This window comes from Accipiter gentilis, chromosome 14 (genome assembly GCF_929443795.1).
Source record: "Accipiter gentilis chromosome 14, bAccGen1.1, whole genome shotgun sequence".
Taxonomy (NCBI): Eukaryota; Metazoa; Chordata; class Aves; order Accipitriformes; family Accipitridae; genus Astur; species Astur gentilis.
In genome coordinates, this window is record NC_064893.1 from 3,959,621 (window position 1) to 3,982,048 (window position 22,428).

General features: G+C 36.5%; 1 protein-coding gene across 7 annotated transcripts in view; it reads left to right on the forward strand.

Annotated features, from left to right (window-relative positions):
- Window positions 1–22,428, forward strand: part of CDK13 (cyclin dependent kinase 13) — a 45,757-nt gene that overhangs the window by 12,521 nt on the left and 10,808 nt on the right. For 6 of the 7 annotated variants that reach the window (XM_049816953.1, XM_049816956.1, XM_049816957.1 and 3 more), the window contains exons 3-9: window positions 3,480–3,647; window positions 3,927–4,066; window positions 6,042–6,212; window positions 15,541–15,730; window positions 18,251–18,307; window positions 21,057–21,158; window positions 21,278–21,355. In XM_049816953.1, the coding sequence (XP_049672910.1) occupies window positions 3,480–3,647; window positions 3,927–4,066; window positions 6,042–6,212; window positions 15,541–15,730; window positions 18,251–18,307; window positions 21,057–21,158; window positions 21,278–21,355 (906 nt within the window). The remainder of the gene's footprint in view (window positions 1–3,479; window positions 3,648–3,926; window positions 4,067–6,041; window positions 6,213–15,540; window positions 15,731–18,250; window positions 18,308–21,056; window positions 21,159–21,277; window positions 21,356–22,428) is intronic. The other variant, XM_049816955.1, reaches the window with a different exon arrangement.

The following is a 22,428-nucleotide window of genomic DNA, read 5'->3' on the forward strand; positions in this document are numbered from 1 at the left end:
GTTTAACATGGTAATTATTATTGAACTGAAAGAATTTGATCTTAAAATAAAAATAATGTAACTGGTTCTTGAAAAGAGAAGGATTTAGCCTAGGAGGAATCTTTCAATAAAAAGTATACTAAAGAGCTGATTTAAAATTGCCGGTATGTAATAGCTTTGGGACTAATGCAAGGATGCATTCAAGGATGCGAGATTTCAAGTTCGGTGCGAACATGTGCATACTTCTGGGGAAAAGTTGAATTCAGTAGCATTATGTGAAAATTCTTTAATTAGCTGGGGTTTGAGGTAAAGATTCTCTTCCCTTTGGAAAGCAATTGGTTTTATAGCTCTGTTATTTTAGTATAATTATCTCAGAGATCAGTATTATTTTAAGTGTATATAATGGAAGTGAGGTTCGCAGCTTGTCATTTGTGTTCACTTTTGAAGCATAAAAATTAGTCTGTGGTGAAGAAATTCATGTCTGTATTCCAAGTGTCATCTGAGTTTAGACTACATTGTCTCTTCATAGTCCTAACAGGGAATATGTGCTGTGATTTGTATTGGAAAATTATGCTGTTGAGCTGTAATTTACTGTTTTTCTTCTGGTTTGGTGATGAAGCTGAGAAAAATTGCTTTTGTTTTTACTCATGGTGTTACATGCCTCTCGCATGTATACAAGAAATCAACTTGTCACAACAAGTAAAAAAAATTTCGTAGCATTGGAGTAATAACTAATTTAAGTGTGATAGACCTCTGTAAAAAATCAAACTGTAAAAGTAAAATTCAAAACCTTATGAGGTACTTTATTTGTATTCCATGTCTGTGAAACTAGCCTGTCTTCTCTTGTTCTTTGAGAAGTGTGTAGTATTTTTTTGATTACTAAAAGTAGTTATAACTAGAGGTGTAAATGTTTCTCTCATGTTTGCTAGTAATTTAATGCTACGTTAAACATTAGGATGCACAGGAGGCCTTGGCAATAAATACAACCTAACCAGGTATTAGACAGATACTTTTTTTTTAAGTAGTAAAAGAGAAATCTTGTTTCTTGCCCTTCAGCACTCTAGCAAATGTCATTCCAGTTGTTCAGAATCACATCTGTGTGGGAATGTACAGTTGCATTTAAATTTATGACAAAGCCATCCTCTCTAGGTAAATGGGATTTCTGACACTGTTATCTGAGAGCAAGATTTACTGTTTTAACTAAAAACTAGGCTAACTAGTTAAAATATATGACTGGCATTGCAGTGTTGATTGCGATAATATGAAATGAGATTTCATCTTGAAGCTGGCTAATTGCTTCTCAGTATTTTTTTTAATGTAATACCTGTTTTAAGTATAGCTAAACTGCACAGAGGAGTTAAGCTACAATTAAGCTTGGTTCCATCAGCACTGGGCTCATTCTCATTTTAAAAAAAAAAGCTTAATGCTTGCAAACAGCTGCATTACAAAGATTAATGACAAGTAATAGAATGTTATTTAAGCTTTGCTTAGTTTTGCCTATAGGATGGTATAAACTTCAGATCAGGATGGTTGTGATTAAAAGTCATGATAAAGCTTAAGTCATCAAAGAAAAATGATCATTGTTTTTTAGGGCAGAGGAGGACAGAGATATTTACCTTGAGCTCAGAGTTACTGTGGGGAAATTGTGCCAACAAAGAATGCTTGATGCTATGCAGAACTGGCTGGTTCCTAATGTCGTGTCGGTTGTGAAGTTCAGTAAGAATCTGATAAACCCACAAAAAAACCTACCTAAAGGAACAGTAGTGTTGCAAAATGACTGTAGGTTAGCTGAGAGGGAAAACTGTTCTGGTGGTCAATGATGTGTGATTTAACAGACATGAAAAAAAAGGCTGCTTTTGACTGCCTCCATTTTCATATACCACTTTTTAAAATCTGTTTCAGAACCTCTCATATAATATTGAAAGTTTGAGGGCAAAATTGTGAGAGGAAATACAATTATATGAACTTCAAAATTGTTGATTTTTCTTTACTGTGGTAATTACATGCACTGTCCAAAGGTGCTTTATTCTTTATAGCATGTTAACCGTTAACATTTGTGATGAGGGTAGTATATGCTTCCTTGAGGTGCTGCTTTAAATTCAGACAGTGGCAGCTTGAGAAGTGGTAGAAGATATTCAAGTGTTCTGTTTTCATTGGGAAGCAAAGACATATGCAAAACACTGCAATGCTTTATTTAAATATATAAAGATTGCTAATTGCAATTAATATAAGAAAGAACATATGCATTCTCCATGGTGGAAGATACCAAGATCTTTCCATTTACAGAAGTTCCTGCTTTATCTATGAAACTAGATAAGTAAGAAGTTGTAGAAAACCCTCCAGAAAAGGTTCCCAGAGAAGGAGGCTGACAGTAAAATAGCGTGATTTGGCAAATGCACCTGTCTTGGGAAATGCCCCCTCAAAGCATGACAGAAAGTTTTCTTGATGCAGTGACAAAGTTTGAAATTTAAAGAGAGAATACTATATGAGAGTCCTGTGCGGAGAAACAGTTATGTAATTATATAAAGTTTAGAGATGGTCATGGCTTTAAAATTGCTGGATATGCAGTAGCTGCACAAATCTATCTAAACTAAAGGAAGTTCTGGTAAAATGCAATCATGTGTTTAAAAAAAAAAAAAAAAAAAAGGTAAAAAATCCTGCAGCGAGTATGATGTTTTCAGAATTTCCCCATTAGAATGGGGAGAGCACCTCTAGAGTTATTGCATATAGTAATTGTTAAAGGAATACATTGCTGTATGTGTTTGGGGGATTTTTCTAAAGACAGAGATTGATTGTCAGTATCTGTTACCTAATTATGGTTGATGATTAAAAAATGGTCAGATATCAGTAACCCATGGAAGAAAAACATTTTATCTGATATTTTTTTTCCACTTGATTTGCATGCTGATCACTAGAAACATGTTGAATCTGGCGTGTTTCAGCCAGATGTATGAGATTGGAATCTGTAAATGAGGTGGTGTGGACTGTGTTGTAATGCCTTACAGTGTTATTGTAACCATGAAGCTCATCTCTGGAGACTGACTTTATAGAGAACTGGATCAGTATAATCTTCTCTTTTATATGAGAAGTCAGTAAGAGTACAGATTTTACTACTATACTTCTGATGTCTGACAGCACCTGAACTCTGAATATTCTTAATAGTCTAGACCATAAGCTTGAGAAGAAGTTTGTGTGGCAGAAGTCTGGCCTGGTAAGGCTTGCTGTATCATCTAACTTCAGCTTTCACCAGAAAGATCTGATTGCATAGGTTCTTTAGAATTTTGGTAGTTAGCTGTGCATCTTGCAGAAAGCTATTTGTGAGCCATTTGTAAGGCATAAATCAAAGTCCTGCAAGTTCTAAGAGCAGAGACTTCAAATGTTGATGCATTGACAGCCTAGAAATGTATTTTTTAAAAAAATAATTCCAATAGGTTTTCCATTATGTATGTTAACATTCTACTGTGTTCAACTTATTAGCAAAATTATGTCTTTTTTAATAGTTTGCGCGAGAATCTTTCAGTGAAGTCAGTTAAAGAAGCAGAGAAGAAACTTCGCCATCTGCTTGCAGATTTGCCACTTCCACCTGAGTTGCCTGGAGGAGCTGACTTATCCAAAAGTCCTGAAGAAAAGAAACCAGCAGTTCAGTTACACAGCAAGAGAAGACCAAAGTATGCTTATTAGACTTTTTTAAAAAGCTTATCAAGCAAGTAGAAGCGATAATAGTTTCTTTAAAATATATTCTTCTCAAAAGAACTCTGCTTTTTAATGACTTTTTTAATATTAATGAGGCTTGAATCAAACTGCATGGTTTGTTTGGTCGCACTTAATGGTAGTAAGCCAGTTATCTAATAATGTCTCAGAAATATTTAGTACTGAGGGTTTTTTCAGAGTTAAGACAATACTTAGATATATTAGCTGTGTTCTTAGGAATGCTTGTTGTTTTCTAGAATATGTGGACCACGACATGGTGAAACGAAAGAAAAAGAAATAGACTGGGGAAAGCGCTGTGTGGATAAATTTGATATCATTGGTATTATTGGTGAAGGCACTTATGGGCAAGTTTACAAAGCCAGAGATAAAGACACAGGTAAGTTCAAAAAAGTAAATGTAGTCCTGCAGTTCTGAAATGAACAGGGTATTTTGGGTTTGTTTTTGATATTGAGTAAACTTTGTGGTATTCTGCCCTCTAATGTTGGGAAGGTTTTCAGTTGTTGCTTTGTTTGTTTAGTTTTAAATCTAGCATTTGTCTAAACCAGAAATTCTCTTTTGCTGCCTTGGAAAATCATTTATCTGTAAAGTTGTGGCTGAAAGCAAGCTGAGTAGTCTTAATGTCTAATTCATATTTCTTGAATTTTGATGTTCTACATGCAATTGAGCTAGTGAAGAAGAGATGGTAAATACTCTGGGGAAGCAAAATGGCACCCTAGACAGGTTGACAAAGAATAATGAAGTTTGTAAAGGGGTGTAAGGGTGAGGAAGCTATGCATGAGATTTAGCCATTTTTCTTCATCATACTCCCAATAGTCACTAGCTGATAGTAGGAAGAGAATCTGTGTTGCATATTGGGTATTTTTCTTGCAGTATAACTTGACTTTACAACAGTGACTTAATTTTTAAATTTCGTGTTAAACTATTGCTCTAAAGAGCAAGCAGTCACCACTACGATACATAAGAATGTTGTCAGTACTTCTAAATAAATAATGCATTAAAATAAATTCTTCATATGTGCTGTATGTTGCTTCATTGTTTTATGTTCAATTAGTAGTTCTTTCTGTGACTGTTTGCCCTTCTGGGTTATTTGTGCATGCTTCGAATGCTGGATAACTTTCTACTTCAGCAGTAACTGAATCACATAGCAACATACACCAGCCTCAGTTCCTTCCTTCTGATCTCTAGAAGAATGAGCAGTGTAATTATAATTCCTTCTTCATTCTTCACCTGTGCTTGTCACAGTTTGCAAACTTCAGTTTTTAAGGTGAACTATCACAGATTTTAACTCTACCTTGGGAACCATTGCAAATCATCATTAGGAGCTTCTTCCTGCTCTTCTGGGATTCTGTTCTTCGTACATTTAACTTTTTAATCCTATCATAACCATGTTGCCTCTTTGGCAAGCTTCAGGTTATTTGTGTGTGGCAGTCATTTCTTAACCTCCAGTAGAAGTTGTTGCTGTCTGTATTGAATGGGTCCATACAGTTACAGTAAATCTCCCATTAGCTCATCCTGTGTGAAGAGTGGCATTATGGCCTTTGACATAACCTTTCAAAGCAAGTAGATGTTGTGTCATACTGGAATGTGATCTATTGTGTATGTATCATATACACTGGTGTAGGGTAAGTACTTTTTAGAGCTAAAAAAGATATCTGTGCTGTCAATAAACTTCCCAGACACAGCAATAAACTTCCAAGAACAAAATGGTTGAGCTGGCATACAGTCTGTAGATATCCTCCATCATGAGTAGATCATGCTCCTGCCATTTTGCAGAATCCAGCTTCATCCAGCCCAGCCTGCAGTAAAATAATAAAGAAAATTTCTCCTCACTGTAAACATGGTGGTGACACTTCTGCTTGTAGAAAGTATAGTGATGAATTTGAGAACTCTTTAGTCATCTGCCTCGTATCTTGAACTGTGTAGTATTTCTGGTTAAGTATATCCATTCTGACCTGTGGTGATGTAGTAAAAAGAAATCCAGAGCAGATATAGACCTCTGTCTCTAAAGCTGCTGTTGATAATCACTCTTGTATGGGGGTTTATTGATAGACCTGGTGTGGAATATCAGGACACAGGTGAGTGAGGTATGCAGAAGGAATAAGACAGGCCTTACAGGGTAGCTGAAAATTCTCATTTATAGTTTTGCTTCTCCATGTGATTGTTTCCTAACAATGGTTAATTCTGTTTCCATTTAGCATAGTGTTCGGTACAAGCAACAAATTGTTAACTGTTTAATCCATTCAGAAATAGTAACAAATGGGAAGGGTTTTAAAAACAAACGAGCAAACTCAATATTAAATCCCATAGTACGGTTGCTAATGTTAATGGTTTTTATTTAAATTTTCTCTTAGGGGAAATGGTAGCACTAAAGAAAGTACGTCTGGATAATGAAAAGGAAGGGTTTCCAATTACAGCTATTCGGGAGATTAAGATTCTTCGACAGCTTAATCACCAAAGCATTATCAACATGAAGGAAATAGTGACAGATAAGGAAGATGCTTTGGACTTCAAGAAGGACAAAGGTATGTATACAAACACAGGGGTAGCTCTTTCTGGTCTTGTTCTTATTACGGTAATCTGCTACATTGGACTTGAAGTTAAGCTTCATTTAAAAATACGTTTGCAAATCATGATGCTTGACAAAGGGTTTTAATTTTGTTTTAATTACTAACAGAAGTCCTTTAACTCAGCTATGCCTTTTGCTTATAGAAACAGTTCTGCAAATATTCTGTAGGATAAAAAAAAAATTGTTGATTCCAGTTTTGCTGGAGAGGAGCAGATGTTTGACTCCTTGACACTCAGGGGTTGGGGAGGCCAGCAACAATGGGAAGTTCTTAATTGTGAGCTTTTTTAGGCTTTTTATTTTCCTTGTAGTATTATATCATTTGGAGTATTGTAGGCTCAATGCTGAAGAGATGTTTTTCATTGTAGGCCTTGGTTATATTTGAATTGTGCTTCAGTTATTTTTTTCTTAATTGGGCATGTATGTCTTGAAGGTTAGAAGAAGGATAAATGAAAAAAAATGAAAAGCAAGATGGGGGGGGTGTGTGTGTGTGTGTGTTTTTCCCCAAATAGAAGGCATGCAGAGCTTTACTCTTTTGGTTCCTTCAGTGCTAAGCCTGGCTTGTTTCAGTTACTACAACCTCCTTAGCCTTGAGAATCAAGCAAACACAGTGGAAATCATGCAGTGTTGTTGCTTGGTACTTTTGATATCAGAGTTGCCATTTTGTCTTTGGAGGCCATTTCCTTTAAGGTCCAAGTATTAGAAACCTGTCATTTTGGGGTATTTTAACATCCCGGGGGCAATTCGATACATGGTTTGGCTGAGGAGGGTGTTTGGAATGTGGTACCTGTTCTTCTTCCCTCCCCAAGTTGCCATACAGCATGCCCAGCACCAGCATGGGTTGAAAACACCATATGTACTGCATAGCCAGCAGAAACACCAGGTGATGTTGTGATAAGTCAGAAGATGGCTGTCAAAATTAAGCAGGAATTAGTTTGGGTTTTTTTCATAGCATCTTCAGAAAGTATAATACCTTAAAGGGTATACAAGCACTGAGAGGCTTTTTTGTTGTGTTTAAAAGTAGGACGCATCTAGCAAAATACTCTAGATATGTGCAGGTTCAGTGGTCAGTACCCACTCTGAACCGTGACAGTGTGCAACAGCCAGTTTAGGCTTTTCATGTGAATCTTGTACTGAGTTTTAATTAGATCTAACCCACTTGGCTAATGAGACCACACTGAGCCTTGACTTGACACTTAATGACTCATTAATTAATTTTCTCCCTTTCTGTTTGGTGCCATGTCTAGGATTGAATTTTAAATTTTTTTGGTGTGCTTCAAACTGTGTGTCTCATTAATTTCAAATGTTTTTGGTTTCGTTTTTTTTTGTCCAAGTCTGTATTTGTGCTTTTGATATTGCTTTCAATTTATTTCTTATTCTTACTTAACAGCTTATTAAAACCATTACATTTTAGAAAATTTGCAAGGGAAAGGGCTTCTCTGGAGATGCTAGAATAAAATTAGTTTCAGATAGTCTCTTGAAAGCATTAGCATGCTAATGAGACTGTGCTATTAAGATTTGTCTGTGAAAAGATGGAAGTTAGTTTTTTTTCAGGCACTGCATTCTGTATTAGTCTCTAATGAGTAGTTCATTGTAAGATGGGGATTTATAGCTGAGACACTGTGTCCAAAGTGTAGTCTACCAATGCAAGTGGGAGGAAGTTTGGTCATTTTCGTGGTAAACTGTTGCAAACACAAAAGTAGACTGCTTGGCTTAAGAAGGAACTGTTATAAAAATGGTAGTGATGTCTTAGGCACAGCTTACAGTAGAGACAAAGTGTCTTGCCCTCTGATGAACATGCTTATGCTTAATGTGTTACATGCCTATCTTAGCTTTGAAATATAGTTGAAATATAGTTAAAAACCCTGCTGATATCCCATTTGTAAAAGTAGGGAATGAGAACATTTCTGTCAACACATGTTCCTCTAGTTAACATGAGTAAGGTTAATTTTGTGTCTAAGGACACCTACCATATCCTGACCTATTACTCATCTACTTATTTACTGAAGGGTTAGGGGCAGTGGGGTGGTGTTTGTTGTATCTCAGTAGTTTAAAATGCAGGAAATTTAGTTTTCTGACACTTGTGTAAATATTGGGCACACTTTGTACAGTACTTGCTTTAAGGATGCTTTTTAAGATAGTAACATTGGCCTGCAGACCAGCAACGGCTTGGCTTGTACAACTTTTCCTGATACTTTGAGCTGTGTTATGTGTTTTTAAGTGATATACTCAGAAGTTTGGAAGACACAGGATTATCTGACTTATCTCAATATTTTCAACTGTGTTCTACTTTTAAAAGTGGAAGAAAAATATATCTTGTGTTTAATCCTGGCCAGCTTAGGGTATAAGCTTAATGATAGGAACAGCTTTAATGGATAGGATCGGTTTTATTCTTTCTAGACCAATGATTAGAAAAAGTAACGTAGCACATTGGAGCAGTGTTATACATATGTTATAAGGGTATTTCCATCAGTGGAAATACAGCACATCAGACAGAACAATTTTTTTGTATAGGCTGGGCGCATACACAGCTGAGTAGGTGATACATGTCTGCTGTACTGAAGATCTGAAGTTTTTACATTTGCAGTCTTCATTATGTATGAGACATGCTTGATGATAGAGTTGGAGAACGGCATTACTGTTTACTAATTATTACTTGATTCTGAGGCATGATCCTGCCAGGTAAAATGTGTACATTGAGTGTGGTGAGGAGTATCCATTTCCTATGTTTCTCATGTAGGCTTTTCTCCCCTACTTGTCATTCAGAGGGAGATAGGCGAGCACACAAACTTGGGGATGCGAACATGCGACTCATAGTTTGTATTCTGTCCTGTGTGTGATCTGTGTAATCTGACTTAAAAAAAAAGTCTGCTGAATTTACTGTTAAAACCTCCTCTGGTTCTCTCAGGACATAAAGCCTCATTTGACTTGATAGCACCAATGAGCTATAGTTTCTGTTCCGTTTTTTCCTAAAATCACAGAACTCTGGTTATTTTTGTCGAAAATGTTTTCTTCTAGTGAGCTAGTGCAGGAGCAATTGTGGGTGTCAGTCTGCAACAGTAGTAGAAGCAGCCTTGACGCTGTTGGTGCTTACAACCAAGTCTGCGGGCAACTAAACTTTCCTTCTTTACTTGATAGTAGTTCAAATTAGTTGCAGTTCATGTTCATGAACTTCAGTTCATGTCCTTTTGGAGCAAAGTTTGGAGCAGGAGGATTGTACTTTGCAGAAGCTTTTCATCTTCTCAATTTTTTTTTGTCTGAGAAATTTGTGTGATATTCCCTGTGCAACAGTAATTGAAGAAAACAAGATTTAAAACAGAAGTTGAAAACAAGGAGCTATTTCATAGGTATATTCAAATCTATGTACCTCATAAGCTAATTTAGTTGAGCCACTTCAGTTATAAAGTGAATCATTAGAAAAAAAGCCCTTCTTACTTTGAACTTTTGTCAGCTCTGGTTTGTTTTCTCAGTGAGTCCGTCACTTACATGACTTAGGTGTCTCCCTCTCTTTTTCTTTGGGCACCTGAGATGGTCCTTCAGTTCTCAGTTGCCTCTTTATCAGCTAGAAGCTGTTTGCAAATACTCAACAATCTAGCTATGGGACTTCCATGATCTCTTTTTACTAAACACATAGAGAGTGTTTACTTAGTTTTTGTTGCTGTGAATGTAAAACCAGTAGGTGTACTGACTGACATCTCTTCCTCTTTTGACTGAAAGAGGTATTTTTAATTGCCAACCTGAGGGAGGATGTAAAAATTTGCATGGGAGACTCTTAATAAAAAAGACCTGGTTAACATCACAGCTTGGAGTTTTGTGTTTTTTTTTTTTTTCTGTGTGTGGATTACCTGTTTGGATTGTGTGTGTGTTTCTGTAATTAATTTTAAGATCTAAGTTTACTTTAGATTAAAATTTGAATTGATTTGCAGTACAAATTAACAAACCTTTTTAGGCGTGAAGTTGGTATTTATCTTGACAGTACTGTAGTAGATGTGTCAAAAGGGCACTGCCTGTTGTACGTGGTTGTATGACTAGCAGGTTACTTTCTCATAGCCATCAAGGAGTACTTAGGGTGAAAGCTTGTAGTTTGGAAGGAGTCTGTAACAGCAATCGTAGTCATCAGAGAATACTTCACTACAGGGTTCCTTCTCTACTTGTATTGTAGCTAGCTTTATCTGGATTTCCCGAGAAGCTGAGTAAAACCAAACTGATCTGAATTTCAGAAACCTCTAATGATCTACAGTTTGCTTTGCTGCTCCCGAAATAGCTAATAGAAACTTCTTACCCAAATAGTTTTCATGCTACAACTAAGTTATCAGGAATAGTGTGACTGCTTGAGTGGTGCTTCCCGCTTGTGTGTGCTGTACTGGACTCTGGTCTAGAATGAGTGCAGACCTAATCGTGTGGCTTTTCAACTTGATCCATGTTATGGCAAAATGAGAAAAATCCCTGATTCTTAATCAAAGATTTCTGATATGTTTGGCTTACTTTTCCTCTGCTTTAAGTTTTTTGTTTGTTTTTTTTTTTTTTTTTTTATTTCCCTGCAGTATGTGATGAAACAAGGACAGTATTTACTCCCAGGGCTTCTGTATGCCCTTGGCTGATGTGCCTATTTCACAACATGTTTCCATGTACATTGAGTTTGGGTTGGATTTGTTTCAAGAGGAAAATGCAATTGATCTTGCAATGGGAGAATAACACTGTCATCAAATAAAAATTAATATTGGGTGAAAATGTAAAAAAAAAAAAGGAGGAGGAGATGTTCTGGTTTTATTAGACTAAATTTGTCCTAAACAGTAAGTTTTGTGATATCTAAATGGGAAAAACAACTATAGCAGTGATGATTTTTTTAGTCTTAAGGTGATTAATTCAGTGGTTATGCCTTTATTTGGTGTTTCACAAATTAAAAAATGGGTTTGTAAAACATGAGTAGGAAGAAGAGATGAATGTCAGTTTAAGGGACTTCAAGGAATTTAAATGTAAGAAACGTCAAGGACAATTTCTTCTTTAGTTTTCAAGCTCTGTTTGATAAAATTCTGTTTAAAACTGTCTTGAAATATAGTGTATCATGAGTACCAGAAGAGAAATATTAAGGAAATTGAAGAGTAAATATAAACCAATTCTCTTTAATTAATCAAGGAGGAAAAAAATATTTATGTATTGCATAGAAGAAGCTGAGGAGGCTTATTAGGGAAATGAAAATCTGCTGGAGTCTGATTCTGAACAGTAAGTACAGAACAAAATGTTGAAAACCTATTCAACAGCTCAGCATTGTACATACCATGCACTGAATGAGGCAGGGAAGGGATCCTTTCTTTTTTTTTTTTAAGCGTTTTTGTATTTCAAGATACTACTGTAATGCATTTATACAATGGTTGAATTAAAATTTGCACATAATAAGGCACTTCTGGTCTCCTGGTTCCTCAGATCTGTATCTAATCAGATATTTTGAGAAACCCCAAACGTCCTCCCTATGAAATTACATTTGGAAAATATTTTCTTAAAAGCTGTCATCTATGTAGGCTTTTGGATCATTCTCCCCTGCTGCTCTGCCTGCCTCACCTCCCTCCCCCCCCCCCCCCCCCCCCCCCCCCCACCGGCTGAAGCACCTGTATCTTGCTTTGGGAACAAATGTGTAACTTGATGTTGTGCTTTGTTGGATCTGTGTGATTTGATGACAGTCAAAAAAACCCCAGAGCCTGCCTGTGTCATAAAAATGCAAAGTATGTTTTGTTAGGTTTTTTGGCCCCTCAGAAAATCCTTTATTACAGATCATCAGTGCCATGTTTTGTTAGAGTTACCCATTTTGTATGTATAGCTTTACAGCCTTATACCCCAGCACATTTTGTGTTTGGTTAAGAAAACTGTTACTGTTAGAGCTCCATGACTTGAAATATATGAACAGGAGGAGGTTATGCGTTAATCCTTGAATTATTCTAAACCAGTATCTCACTTTCTGACTCTCATCAATCTTAACTGACAAAACGGTCAAAAAAGGTGAATTCTTCCGAGTGCAAACAGAAAAAAAGGAGTAAGGTGAGGATTGTTTCCATCCACGTGAGTCTCCTTTATTTATTGTGTACCTCACTAACAGAGTCAGCTGCTCTTAGCCCATATTCAGAAGCAGGCAATATTACTACTGTTCAGCTGCTCCAGCTGCTGCTCCATCAAACACGCAGTGACATTAAGGTTTCTTATTATCCTAGTATATGAAGGAATGGAGATGAGCTGCGTGGTATTAGCAAAGGAAATGGGGCAGCCAACACATAAACCCCCCTGATAGTGCTTTGTTGCAGCATGTGGAAATGGACTGTAGGCTGCCTCCCAGCCCTCCCAGGTACTTAATTACTGGGAAGTGCAGGTTTTTAACAGCAGTAAGATGAGTAACATTAAAGTCAAATAATTAATTCTGGGTTCATGTGAATTGCATGTGCTTTACTGTAACAGAGCTTTAGGTGTTTTTTATGACACTGCTTCCAGAAATGTGGATACTGGACAAAGCTAGCATGAAACAAAGAGTTGTTTTAAAACATAACTTCCAAGTTGTCAAATGTCTGGCCTCATAAAGGAAGGAATGATTACTTTTTCTGTTATGTTTTCCTTTTTGAGAAATGGATATTTGTGTGGCGTTTGTTTTGATAGAACTAAAGGATGCTGTAAACTTCCACTCAGACTATGCTGTAGTTAGCAGACTTCTGCCTGTGCATAGTTCACTTGTGAAGTCTTCCATGACTGTTTTCTTCTTCCTGGATATTTATAGTTTCTTTCCCTGTTATGAAGGATCAGATCCCCCAATCTGATGAAAAGCAATGGAGATTTGCATTGATCAGGTGCAATAACATAACTGTTTTGTTAACTGAAACTGTAGATCTCTGTCAGAAAAAGGCACCAGATTTGTCCAGAAATAAACTAACAGAAGTTTCACTGCAGTTTGCTTTATACCTTTTTTGCAGCTACAATCACTTCCAAATGTAGTTTGAGTAATACTGAAAAATCAGGTTTTAATGGTTAGACGACTGCCAAGGTGAGTAAACTAATTTTAATAGTTTCTCATAAACAGTGAAGAAGATTCAGCTTTGATGGTTTTTCTTTTTAAAACAAATTCTAACATTGTATAATGTGTAGATAGTAAATAGGTAGTAATGCACAAGTGTAATGGATCCATGCATTTGCTCTTGCTGTGATATGGAAGGAACATTTAGCATTCATACTGTTTTAAAGTATGTTTCTTAATGAGAGTTGCAGGCAGTACAAATAATCGGATATCATCTCCTGGGTACTACTTTGTTTTATTTCTGAATTGTCTCCAATGTTGTCAGCTTTCCTTCTTTCATGAGGGTACCAATTGTGATTGCTGGTTATAAATAGTGGTGAAAAATCTCGGGAGCTAGGGGCAGAGCAGGAAATTGCTCAAGGCATGGATACTACTTTGCATATAAACAAGATGACTCTGTTCAGCTGTTCTCACTAACAGGTCTGCAATCCCCCTGACCCTTCCCAGTATTTCTTGTTGTCATGTACACACAGTGTAGACTGCTGGCATGACAGAGTTAATTTTCCTTTGTATTCCAAAGCAAGAAGATACCAAGATCTGGTATTCAATTTTGTTGAGCTGACATCCTTTAAAGGGCGTATCTAGATTATTCTGGCACTGCAGCATTAATATCAGGTGTTTTGTTTCAAGGCATTTTAAAATATGTCATGGTTCATACTTCAGCAGTCGTCAGTGAAGTAGACCTAACACTAGGTTGCCAGCTATCTTGTTTTAAAAGACCAGGATTAGGAGCCTCTGTGCTTTTACTATGCTGAACTGGTGAATTGCATTGGTGAACTCAGTTATGCAAATAGTAACGCAGCAGACTTTCGGTTCTTTATGGCTCTTAATACTTTCTTCTTTCCTTTTGAAGTGGTGGGATCGGATTGTACCTGCTTGATTTACCTACTGCTCTACCTGCTCTGTACACACCAACAGGGGTATTTTACGATCAGTATTTTGCTTCCTCCATACAACATATAGCAGGACAAAAGGACCTAAAGTTAAAAACAGTGAACTCTGAGTGTCTTATGCAATGGCCTATGGTTTAGCTACTCTACACTGATCTTTGTTATGAGTTTAACGCTTACTGTATGAGTAGTCTTTTTTCTGTTTTTTAAATAGCAGATGGATATAGCACTCTTTCTTCCCTTTTCAGCTGCTGTGCAAGAAAACAAGTTAGTTCATTAGCATTTGGCTCTATGTGTGTGTACATTCTGGGAAGCTGACTTCTCATTATTCCTCCAAGACTTTCATTAGCTTCTGAATTGAAACTTCTTATTTTGGAACTAGAACCTGTAATGAGTTCTTGTTGGGCAGAAGCTATTTGTACTTTAGAGTAGTGGCTTTGAAATCTCTTTGGGGGAGCTTTTGAAAATGGAAGGTAGACAGACCCACTTGAATGTGTTTTCTGCATTGTCACCAGTGCTCTGCGGGGACTGTACTGTCTTCTCTGCCCCAAAGTTAAGAAGAAGGGGAAGAATTAAGTACTAAAAAGTAGATCGTACTGGGAGTGGTTGTGCTGGACATTAGTTACTGATGCTTTTGAAGCACTCAGCACTTTTCCTCTTCAAGAACACTTTTTTATCAGAGCCTTGGCTTTAATAGCTTTATTTGTGGAATTACACAGGCTAATGTGAGATAAGACCAGATTCTATTATGCTTAATGTATGTATGTGGCAGCTTGGAATATGAACTCTGCCTTTGCAGAGCTGTTGTTGCTAGTAGGTTAATTCTGCTTTCTCATTTTGTCTTGTCTTATAGGTATTTTTAGTTGGAGAAAGGCAGGCTTATTTCTGACCCAATTCCACACTGAAAGCTTAAAAAAATCAGTCACTGAATCGTGGCGGGTGAACTAATGCTGTACATATTTTGTTTCTAGATTTCTCCCCAAACTTTACATAGGGAATATTAACCCAGTTAATTTTTCTTTAAATAAAATGGATGGAGATTGAGAGCCGTAGGGAGAGTACATGTCCGTCTAGATTAAAGCACCATGTGGTAGCATTATATTTGTTTTCACAAAAGTTTGACTAGTATAATTGTTTACATGGAAAAGCAATTTTATTAAAACATTTTACTGCACTGTATTTCATTGCTGTTATTGGACATGAGGTACAGCTATAAATATTGCAGAAAATTTAAATAGTTGTGTGAAAAATACTTCCAACTTTCAAAAGTAGGGAGCAGCAATGCTTTGGACTGCTGTTAAATCAATTTCTCTCTGTTTCTCCTACCTTTCCCTTTCTTTTCCTAGGTGCATTTTACCTGGTATTTGAATATATGGACCATGACTTGATGGGACTGCTGGAATCTGGTTTGGTTCATTTTAATGAAAATCATATTAAATCTTTTATGAGACAGCTGATGGAGGGCTTGGCCTATTGCCATAAGAAGAACTTTTTGCACAGAGATATCAAATGTTCAAATATTCTACTAAATAATAGGTATGCCTGTTACTTAAAGTATGTTAAAAAAAAATTGTATGTTAACTACATCTTTAAATATTTCTTTTAATCTTCACAGTTTACCTGCTTTAAGTCATTAGCAAAACTTTTTTTTTTTAAGATTGCCTTGTTTCTTTAAAATTATTTGTAAAATACTAACCTGGTGATGTTACTGCTTAACACTGGATCCTGCAATTGTTTGTTAAACTTCTCTGTGTTAAAACAGCAGGATTAAAACTTGAATCTTTTAGGTCAGAGTATGGGGCAGATTTATCTGAGTTCAAATATATTAAACCAGAATTTTAGGACATAAGCATTTGATGTGTCTTCTATTTGCCATCTCATTTCAAGACGAAGTGTGGGTAGGCTGGTTCTTCATGACATAGTTCTGAGGTTCTCATTTTCATCAGTCAGGATAATGCTTTAAAAGGATATTTGATCAGACATGTTCAAACATGCTTTGGCTTGCAGTTATAGCCATAATCAAATGGGGAGAAGAATTTGTTTCTTCTTTAACCACTTGTAATACAAATCATATTAGTAAACATGCTTTTTTGTTCAGTGTGCAACAGCAGCGAATGAAAAGCCTCTGTGAAGATGATGGATAATTTCAGTACAGAGCTGTTGTTCGTCAAACCCAGCAACACTAAAACCGGGGAGCAACTGTAAGAGTGAGATTTATAACAGCAAAAAAGAGTATCTTTACAGAGCAGGTAGTCAGCTTCTGGGATTTGTTGTTACAGGAGGTTTTCCGGGTAGTGTCAGATTCAAAAAGATGAGACGCATTCATGGATAGGATCATTAACACCTGCTAAAGGGAATAGACAGGAATACCTGTTTTAGCATCCTTAACAGAATGATTGTGGATGGTAGTTAATAAGTACAAGGAAGATGAGCCCCAAAGCAAGCAGGTTCAGATGTTCCTCCTAAAAATGTACTGCTGCTGTTGGAGACGAAATACCGGGAAAAATGGATCATGGGCCTCTTTTGGTAGGGCCCTAGGTTTGTCCCAGCTTTCTCCAAATTAAATTTTCCATTTTTCCTCTTTTTTTTTTCATATAACAAACTAACATTAGACTATTTTCAGCTCTGGACCCCACTGCAGTCTTGCCAGGTTATGATACAGACTCTTAAACAGATGTACACGTGCCTCCACGTCACTTGCTGTGCCCACACACATCTTATCTTTCTTGTCTGCTAATCTCCAGTGGTGGTGCTGTCTCTGTGCACCTTTGGGAGCTCAGAAGCTGAGGTGTAACCTGACAGTGGAGGAGAGTGCGTTAATTGTAGAGGTGGAGCTTTCTGTTGTACTATGCTCTCTCCAATCCTGGATACAGAGTTTTTTCCCCTAGGATATTTTTTGAGCATCCTTAGACGTTTCCACTGGAAGAATAAAAAGCTGATAGTTGATCTGAATAGTTTTAAGCCAATGTTTCTAAAATCCCATTACCAGTTACAGCCTTAAGCCAAACATAGGGACTATATATCTGCGACAGCAATTTAAATGTCTTTCTCAAAAATTCATTAATCTTCCACAAGTATGCTCTCTGAGTAATAAGCATGTAAATTTGAGGGGAACATTTCTTTGTTTATGGGGGTTCTCCAAGTGTTACAGCAATTCCAAGCACACATCTGAGGGGAAAAATGGAATGGAAACTATCACCTGTGTATTTAATTATCACAAAATGATTATTCTTACATCAGCAAGTCTTGCCCTGATTTGATAAAATAAAATTTATTTGAAAGTGATGTTTGCATGTATTTGAAAGTGATGGGAATTTTAAAAGCTCATAAGTACAGGAAAACAAAAACCCCATGTAACATTCCAACATTCATTTCGTGTATTAGAGAAGCTTGCAGATGGATTTCTGTTTAAATCACCCAGAGTTTACAGATGGTGGGGTTTTCTGGTCATTGAGCAGTGCCTTTTAGCTGTGGAAACTGCCAGGCAAGAGCTCTGTATCATCTACTCTTCCCCTCATATATAGGAGCACTCAAGAAGAGGTTAGGGGTTGTGTCATTCAACAAGTTGGCTGCTGGCAAAAATAGAAGCCCTTATCTGGTTGGTCACCCTGATTTAAAGGCTGTATTTGAACTTTACAAGAGCAGAACAGAACTTTGATGGCTTCGTAGAAGGAAGTATGACTGCTGATAGTTGTTTGTTGTACAAATGCTTATGCTAGCAGTAAGGCGTCAGAAAATAGCAGTTTCTTCTCTCAGTTTTTTCCTGCAGAGTTACTGATTTGAATACTTCACAATATACACCTAAACCTTGACTGACATCTGGTGATGTAAATGCCGTTTGATGAGCATACCTAATTTTGCTTACTTGTCTTTGCTATTCAGTAAGTTAGTGTATTTGTTTACTGAAGAGATGCATAGACTGTAAGGTGTTGCCTCCTCATTAATGTGGTTTGGTGAAGATGAGTTGCAGCTGTCTCAATCTCAGACTTCACCTGATTTTTGGAGAGGGGATCTAACAGGATTAACCACTAAATAATTCTTTGCTTTTTCCACCAGAGGGCAGATAAAGCTTGCAGATTTTGGACTTGCTCGGCTGTACAACTCTGAAGAAAGGTAAGGTATAATTATACTATAAAAAAGCGTTCAGAAGTTTAATCTTTTTGCATAAGTCTAAGTATTATGAGGGCCAGAAGACTCTTTTGTTTAGAGGAGATGTTATTGTACTGTAATACAAGTAATTGCTTAGGAAATGGAGAGAAGTGCATGTTGTCTTACACTGCATAAAAACACAAAACTCTTTTTGTGCAAGTGTATTGCTTTTCAAAGTGTCCTGGATAAACAACTGTAGAGAGTGGCCATGCATTGATTGGAAATGAAGAGTTGCAGGCCTAAGTAGGTTGCATCAATATGTAGGTCTTTACTATTAGTTTCTGGTCCTGTAAACCTAAAGTACGTTCCTTCTGTTGGTATACCTAGGAAAAGTTTATTTAGGGAAAGCAAAATTATTTTGCTGACACAAATTACTATACAGTTTCTTCTAAAAAAGCATTACTTTCGTGTAAGATTTAACCTTACATTTGAAGAGGTTCATTGTATTCTTTAGGCAGTCAGTGCTGTTGAATCTGCTGGAAACAGAGATACAAGTTTAAATAAAAGTTATTCTGAAACTTCTTGTGACTTGTGCTTCTGTTGTTCTTGGCTTCATTATGCTTGTACTCCAGGAAACAGGTGCACAGTTTTTATGATTAAGAACTTCAATATTTATATTGTAATGTCATGTGTTTGTCATGTAGAACTGGATTTTCAAAATTCAAGCTGAATGTTCATTACACTATGTACATTACAGTATGTACATCGGGTGGTTGGATACAGAGATGTTGGCTACCTGAGCTTACTTTGATTTCTGCATGCCTAATTTGGGAAATAATATCCATAATGTTAGCTTTATGAGTTTATTGTTTTCTCACAGAGCTCTGAGCTTGTTGTTGGATCTGATAGCATTAGTTTCACTGTCTTCGGAGCTGTTATTTCAGGAACATATGCTTAAGTACAGTTATGAAAACTGTTGAGTATAGTAGCAGGGTAAGATAATCTTAAGCAGCTGCTGGGTAATTAATTTTTGGTTTGGATGTACTTATAATGAAAGGGATTGATGCCATCCTACGTTCTTATTTTACCATGCACCAAACTGACCTAATTTTTTTTTTTCCTCTGGTTTACCATGGGTTTTTTAATGTCTGTTTTTAAATTAATTTAAATTTTACTTGAAAAACTAATTGTTCGTTAAGAATTGGAACGATTGAAACTTCAGTGTCTTTATAGTGCAAATAATAGATTTTTACTCTACATCAAACAACAACATTATTACACCATTATACATAAATGAAACCAAGATTAAAATGTAATTATGCTAGGTAATAGAATTGCCAGTTGAACTTGGAAGGATAATTAGAATCTCATTAGTAGATTTTTGACCATTCTTTTGTCATTTATTTTCCTTCTGAGTAGCTTCTGGCCTGCAGTAACAGACATAATTAATATATACCAACAAGTGTATAATAGCTGCTGCTTTAAATTAATATATTTTGCATTTGTTTTACTGTTGTTTAGAATTATATGCTTTTCAAAAGGGTACAGAATTTAGTAGGAGCATAATGAAATAAAAATTAAATTTTTAAGTAAATTCCCATCAGTTGTTGTAGTTGTGCTCCTTTAAATGTTACTCTGGTGGATTTAGTGTGTTTGGAGTAGGAGATATGACAGATTGTGTAAGAAGACATCTGTTCAAATAAAAAGCACCATATACTAATATGAGTGGTGTATCTGTAGCATACCATGTAAACATTTCATAGAGGAATGCTCGCTTCAGAGATAAATATGATAAATGCTGGGATTATTTCCAAAAACATACTACATTTTAAAAAGGAAGTGGTGAGTTTCTTAATGAAAAAAAAGACTCAGGTGATTTTGCAGAAATGATACCTGTACCACTTAGTATAAGAGCTTGTTAGACTTCATGCTACAGTTCTTCAAACTCTGCACTTAATGTTACTCTGCTTTCTATTTTGACTTACCTAGTGTTGGTAAGAGTGAATTATTAAAACTGAAAGAATTTTGGGATCACTTTTAAGACACCCTGATTGAAACAAAACCAAAACCTAACATCTGTTTTCTGCCTTCCATTCTGAACTGTTGATGCTGTATCTTGGCCTGTCCACAAAAAAATGTGTGTCTAAGATAGTGGAAATCCTTGCCTTAGTGTGAGTGTCGAAAGAATTATTCCCAGTGACCAAAACTTTGGGTTAGAGCTGTAGAGAATTAAAGATGTTGTGAAATATAGGAAGATATTGGAAGCATTCTAAGCTTCGGAATCAAAATCGTTGAAGGATGTGGTTCAAGAAAAAAGCTTTGTCTCTTTTGCTCCTACTTACAGAGGGGAAAGTGACTTTTCTTCTTCTTTTCAAAATGCTTGTAGAGGTCCTATATTTAGTATTCTAATAATCAATAGTTGCCCAGAAATTACTGGGTTTATCCAATCAGGTCCTTCTCCTGAAATGACTAGCAATGTAATAAATAAACAGTATTGCTCTCTGAATAATAATTGAGATACAGGATTCACATAGCATCAAGATGGCTATGTGATTATTATTTATATCTTCAATCTGTCCTTTGATAGCCTTGGCCAGATGGTTATGTTTGCTTTTGTGCAGTTGCAGCTTTGCGGGACTAAAATTAGGAAAAGAGAGTGGAAGATTGTACTGTTCTTAAACAGCACCACAGAAGTAAAGTCCTCAAAGTATCACTTTTTCAGAAATGAGATAGTAGTAAAATGATAGTCCTCTCTTTTTCCTCCCCTCAACAGCCGACCATATACCAACAAAGTTATTACATTATGGTATCGGCCTCCTGAACTTCTGCTTGGAGAAGAAAGATACACACCAGCTATCGATGTCTGGAGCTGTGGGTAAGAGTTTGGCATGGAAGTGTAGCAAGCATAAAACCAAGCCAAAAATAAACCTTAAATGTTTCTATCAATCTATATTGAAAGCCATAATGATGGAATTGTGCAAAACTGTTTTACAGCTGCATCCTGGGTGAACTTTTTACAAAAAAGCCAATATTTCAAGCAAATCAAGAACTTGCTCAACTGGAACTTATAAGGTAACTTGCAAGCACTACCATATAGTATGTGACTCAAACTGTCAGGTTTCTTTTGTTCATATTAAAATTGGAGATGACGCACTGCAAGCATTTAAAGTACTTGGTGATTGCACTGAGTGAGATGTTAGAGGTTTTGAGGGGCATGTAAAGCAAGTGACTTTTGGTTGGACATGGAGAAGGGTTTTCTGTGAGTATTCTGTGGTCCTAGCAATGTATGGTTGAGTAGTAAGAGTTTTTTTGGTAGAGCAGCTGGAGTTGCCTATGACTGAAGTTGTAAAGAGAGAGTAGTCAAAATGCCGATTATTTTTTAAGATGATGTTACAGCTTCCTTGGAGCAAATCAAAATGAAAATGTGGACAATTATGACAAGTGGGATTTGGGAGGAGTAGGTACTTTGCATGCTACTGGCCTTGAGTTTTTGTTTCAAGCCTTCCACACATGCACCTGGGCTTTATTATTTTTGTGGGAATATTTCTGTTCCCTTACAAACTGCCAGACACTTTATGGATGTAAAAATTCTGTTTCTTTCCTTATCTCAATAAATCATAGAGTGATATGTATATAACTCAGTGGAACCAGAGCATCTTTTTTTTTCCCTTTATTCAGCAAACAAAAATTGCTCTTGATTCTGATATCATAATTGACCTCGTAAGTGAGGAGAGGTCCTCTTCCTAGAAACAAGGGGAAAAGAGGGTGAGTCCTACAGAACTTATAGAACCTGAACAGTAAATGGTCAACGTTATTTTAAAAATTAAATGAATAAAAAATATTACAAAGTTATATATTGAGATGTTTTTCAAAAGAGATTAAACAGTAGCATGTTTCTGTGTAATGTGTTATTAGCTGGCCTGGAAAAATGAAGTTTTTAGGAGGTGCGAAGCATATCAGTGGTCATTCTCGGTGTGAGGAGAACTAAACTCCTGAGTTGGGAAGTTTTTGCTTTTGAGCACTAGATGGCATTGACGCATGTCACAGTGCAGTCATTTGAAGTTTTTTTCTCTTTGTGTTGTACCTCTGGTACAGCATGCTAAAATTTTGCAATTTCCTTCTCCTGCTGGAAGCTCCTCTTTGTA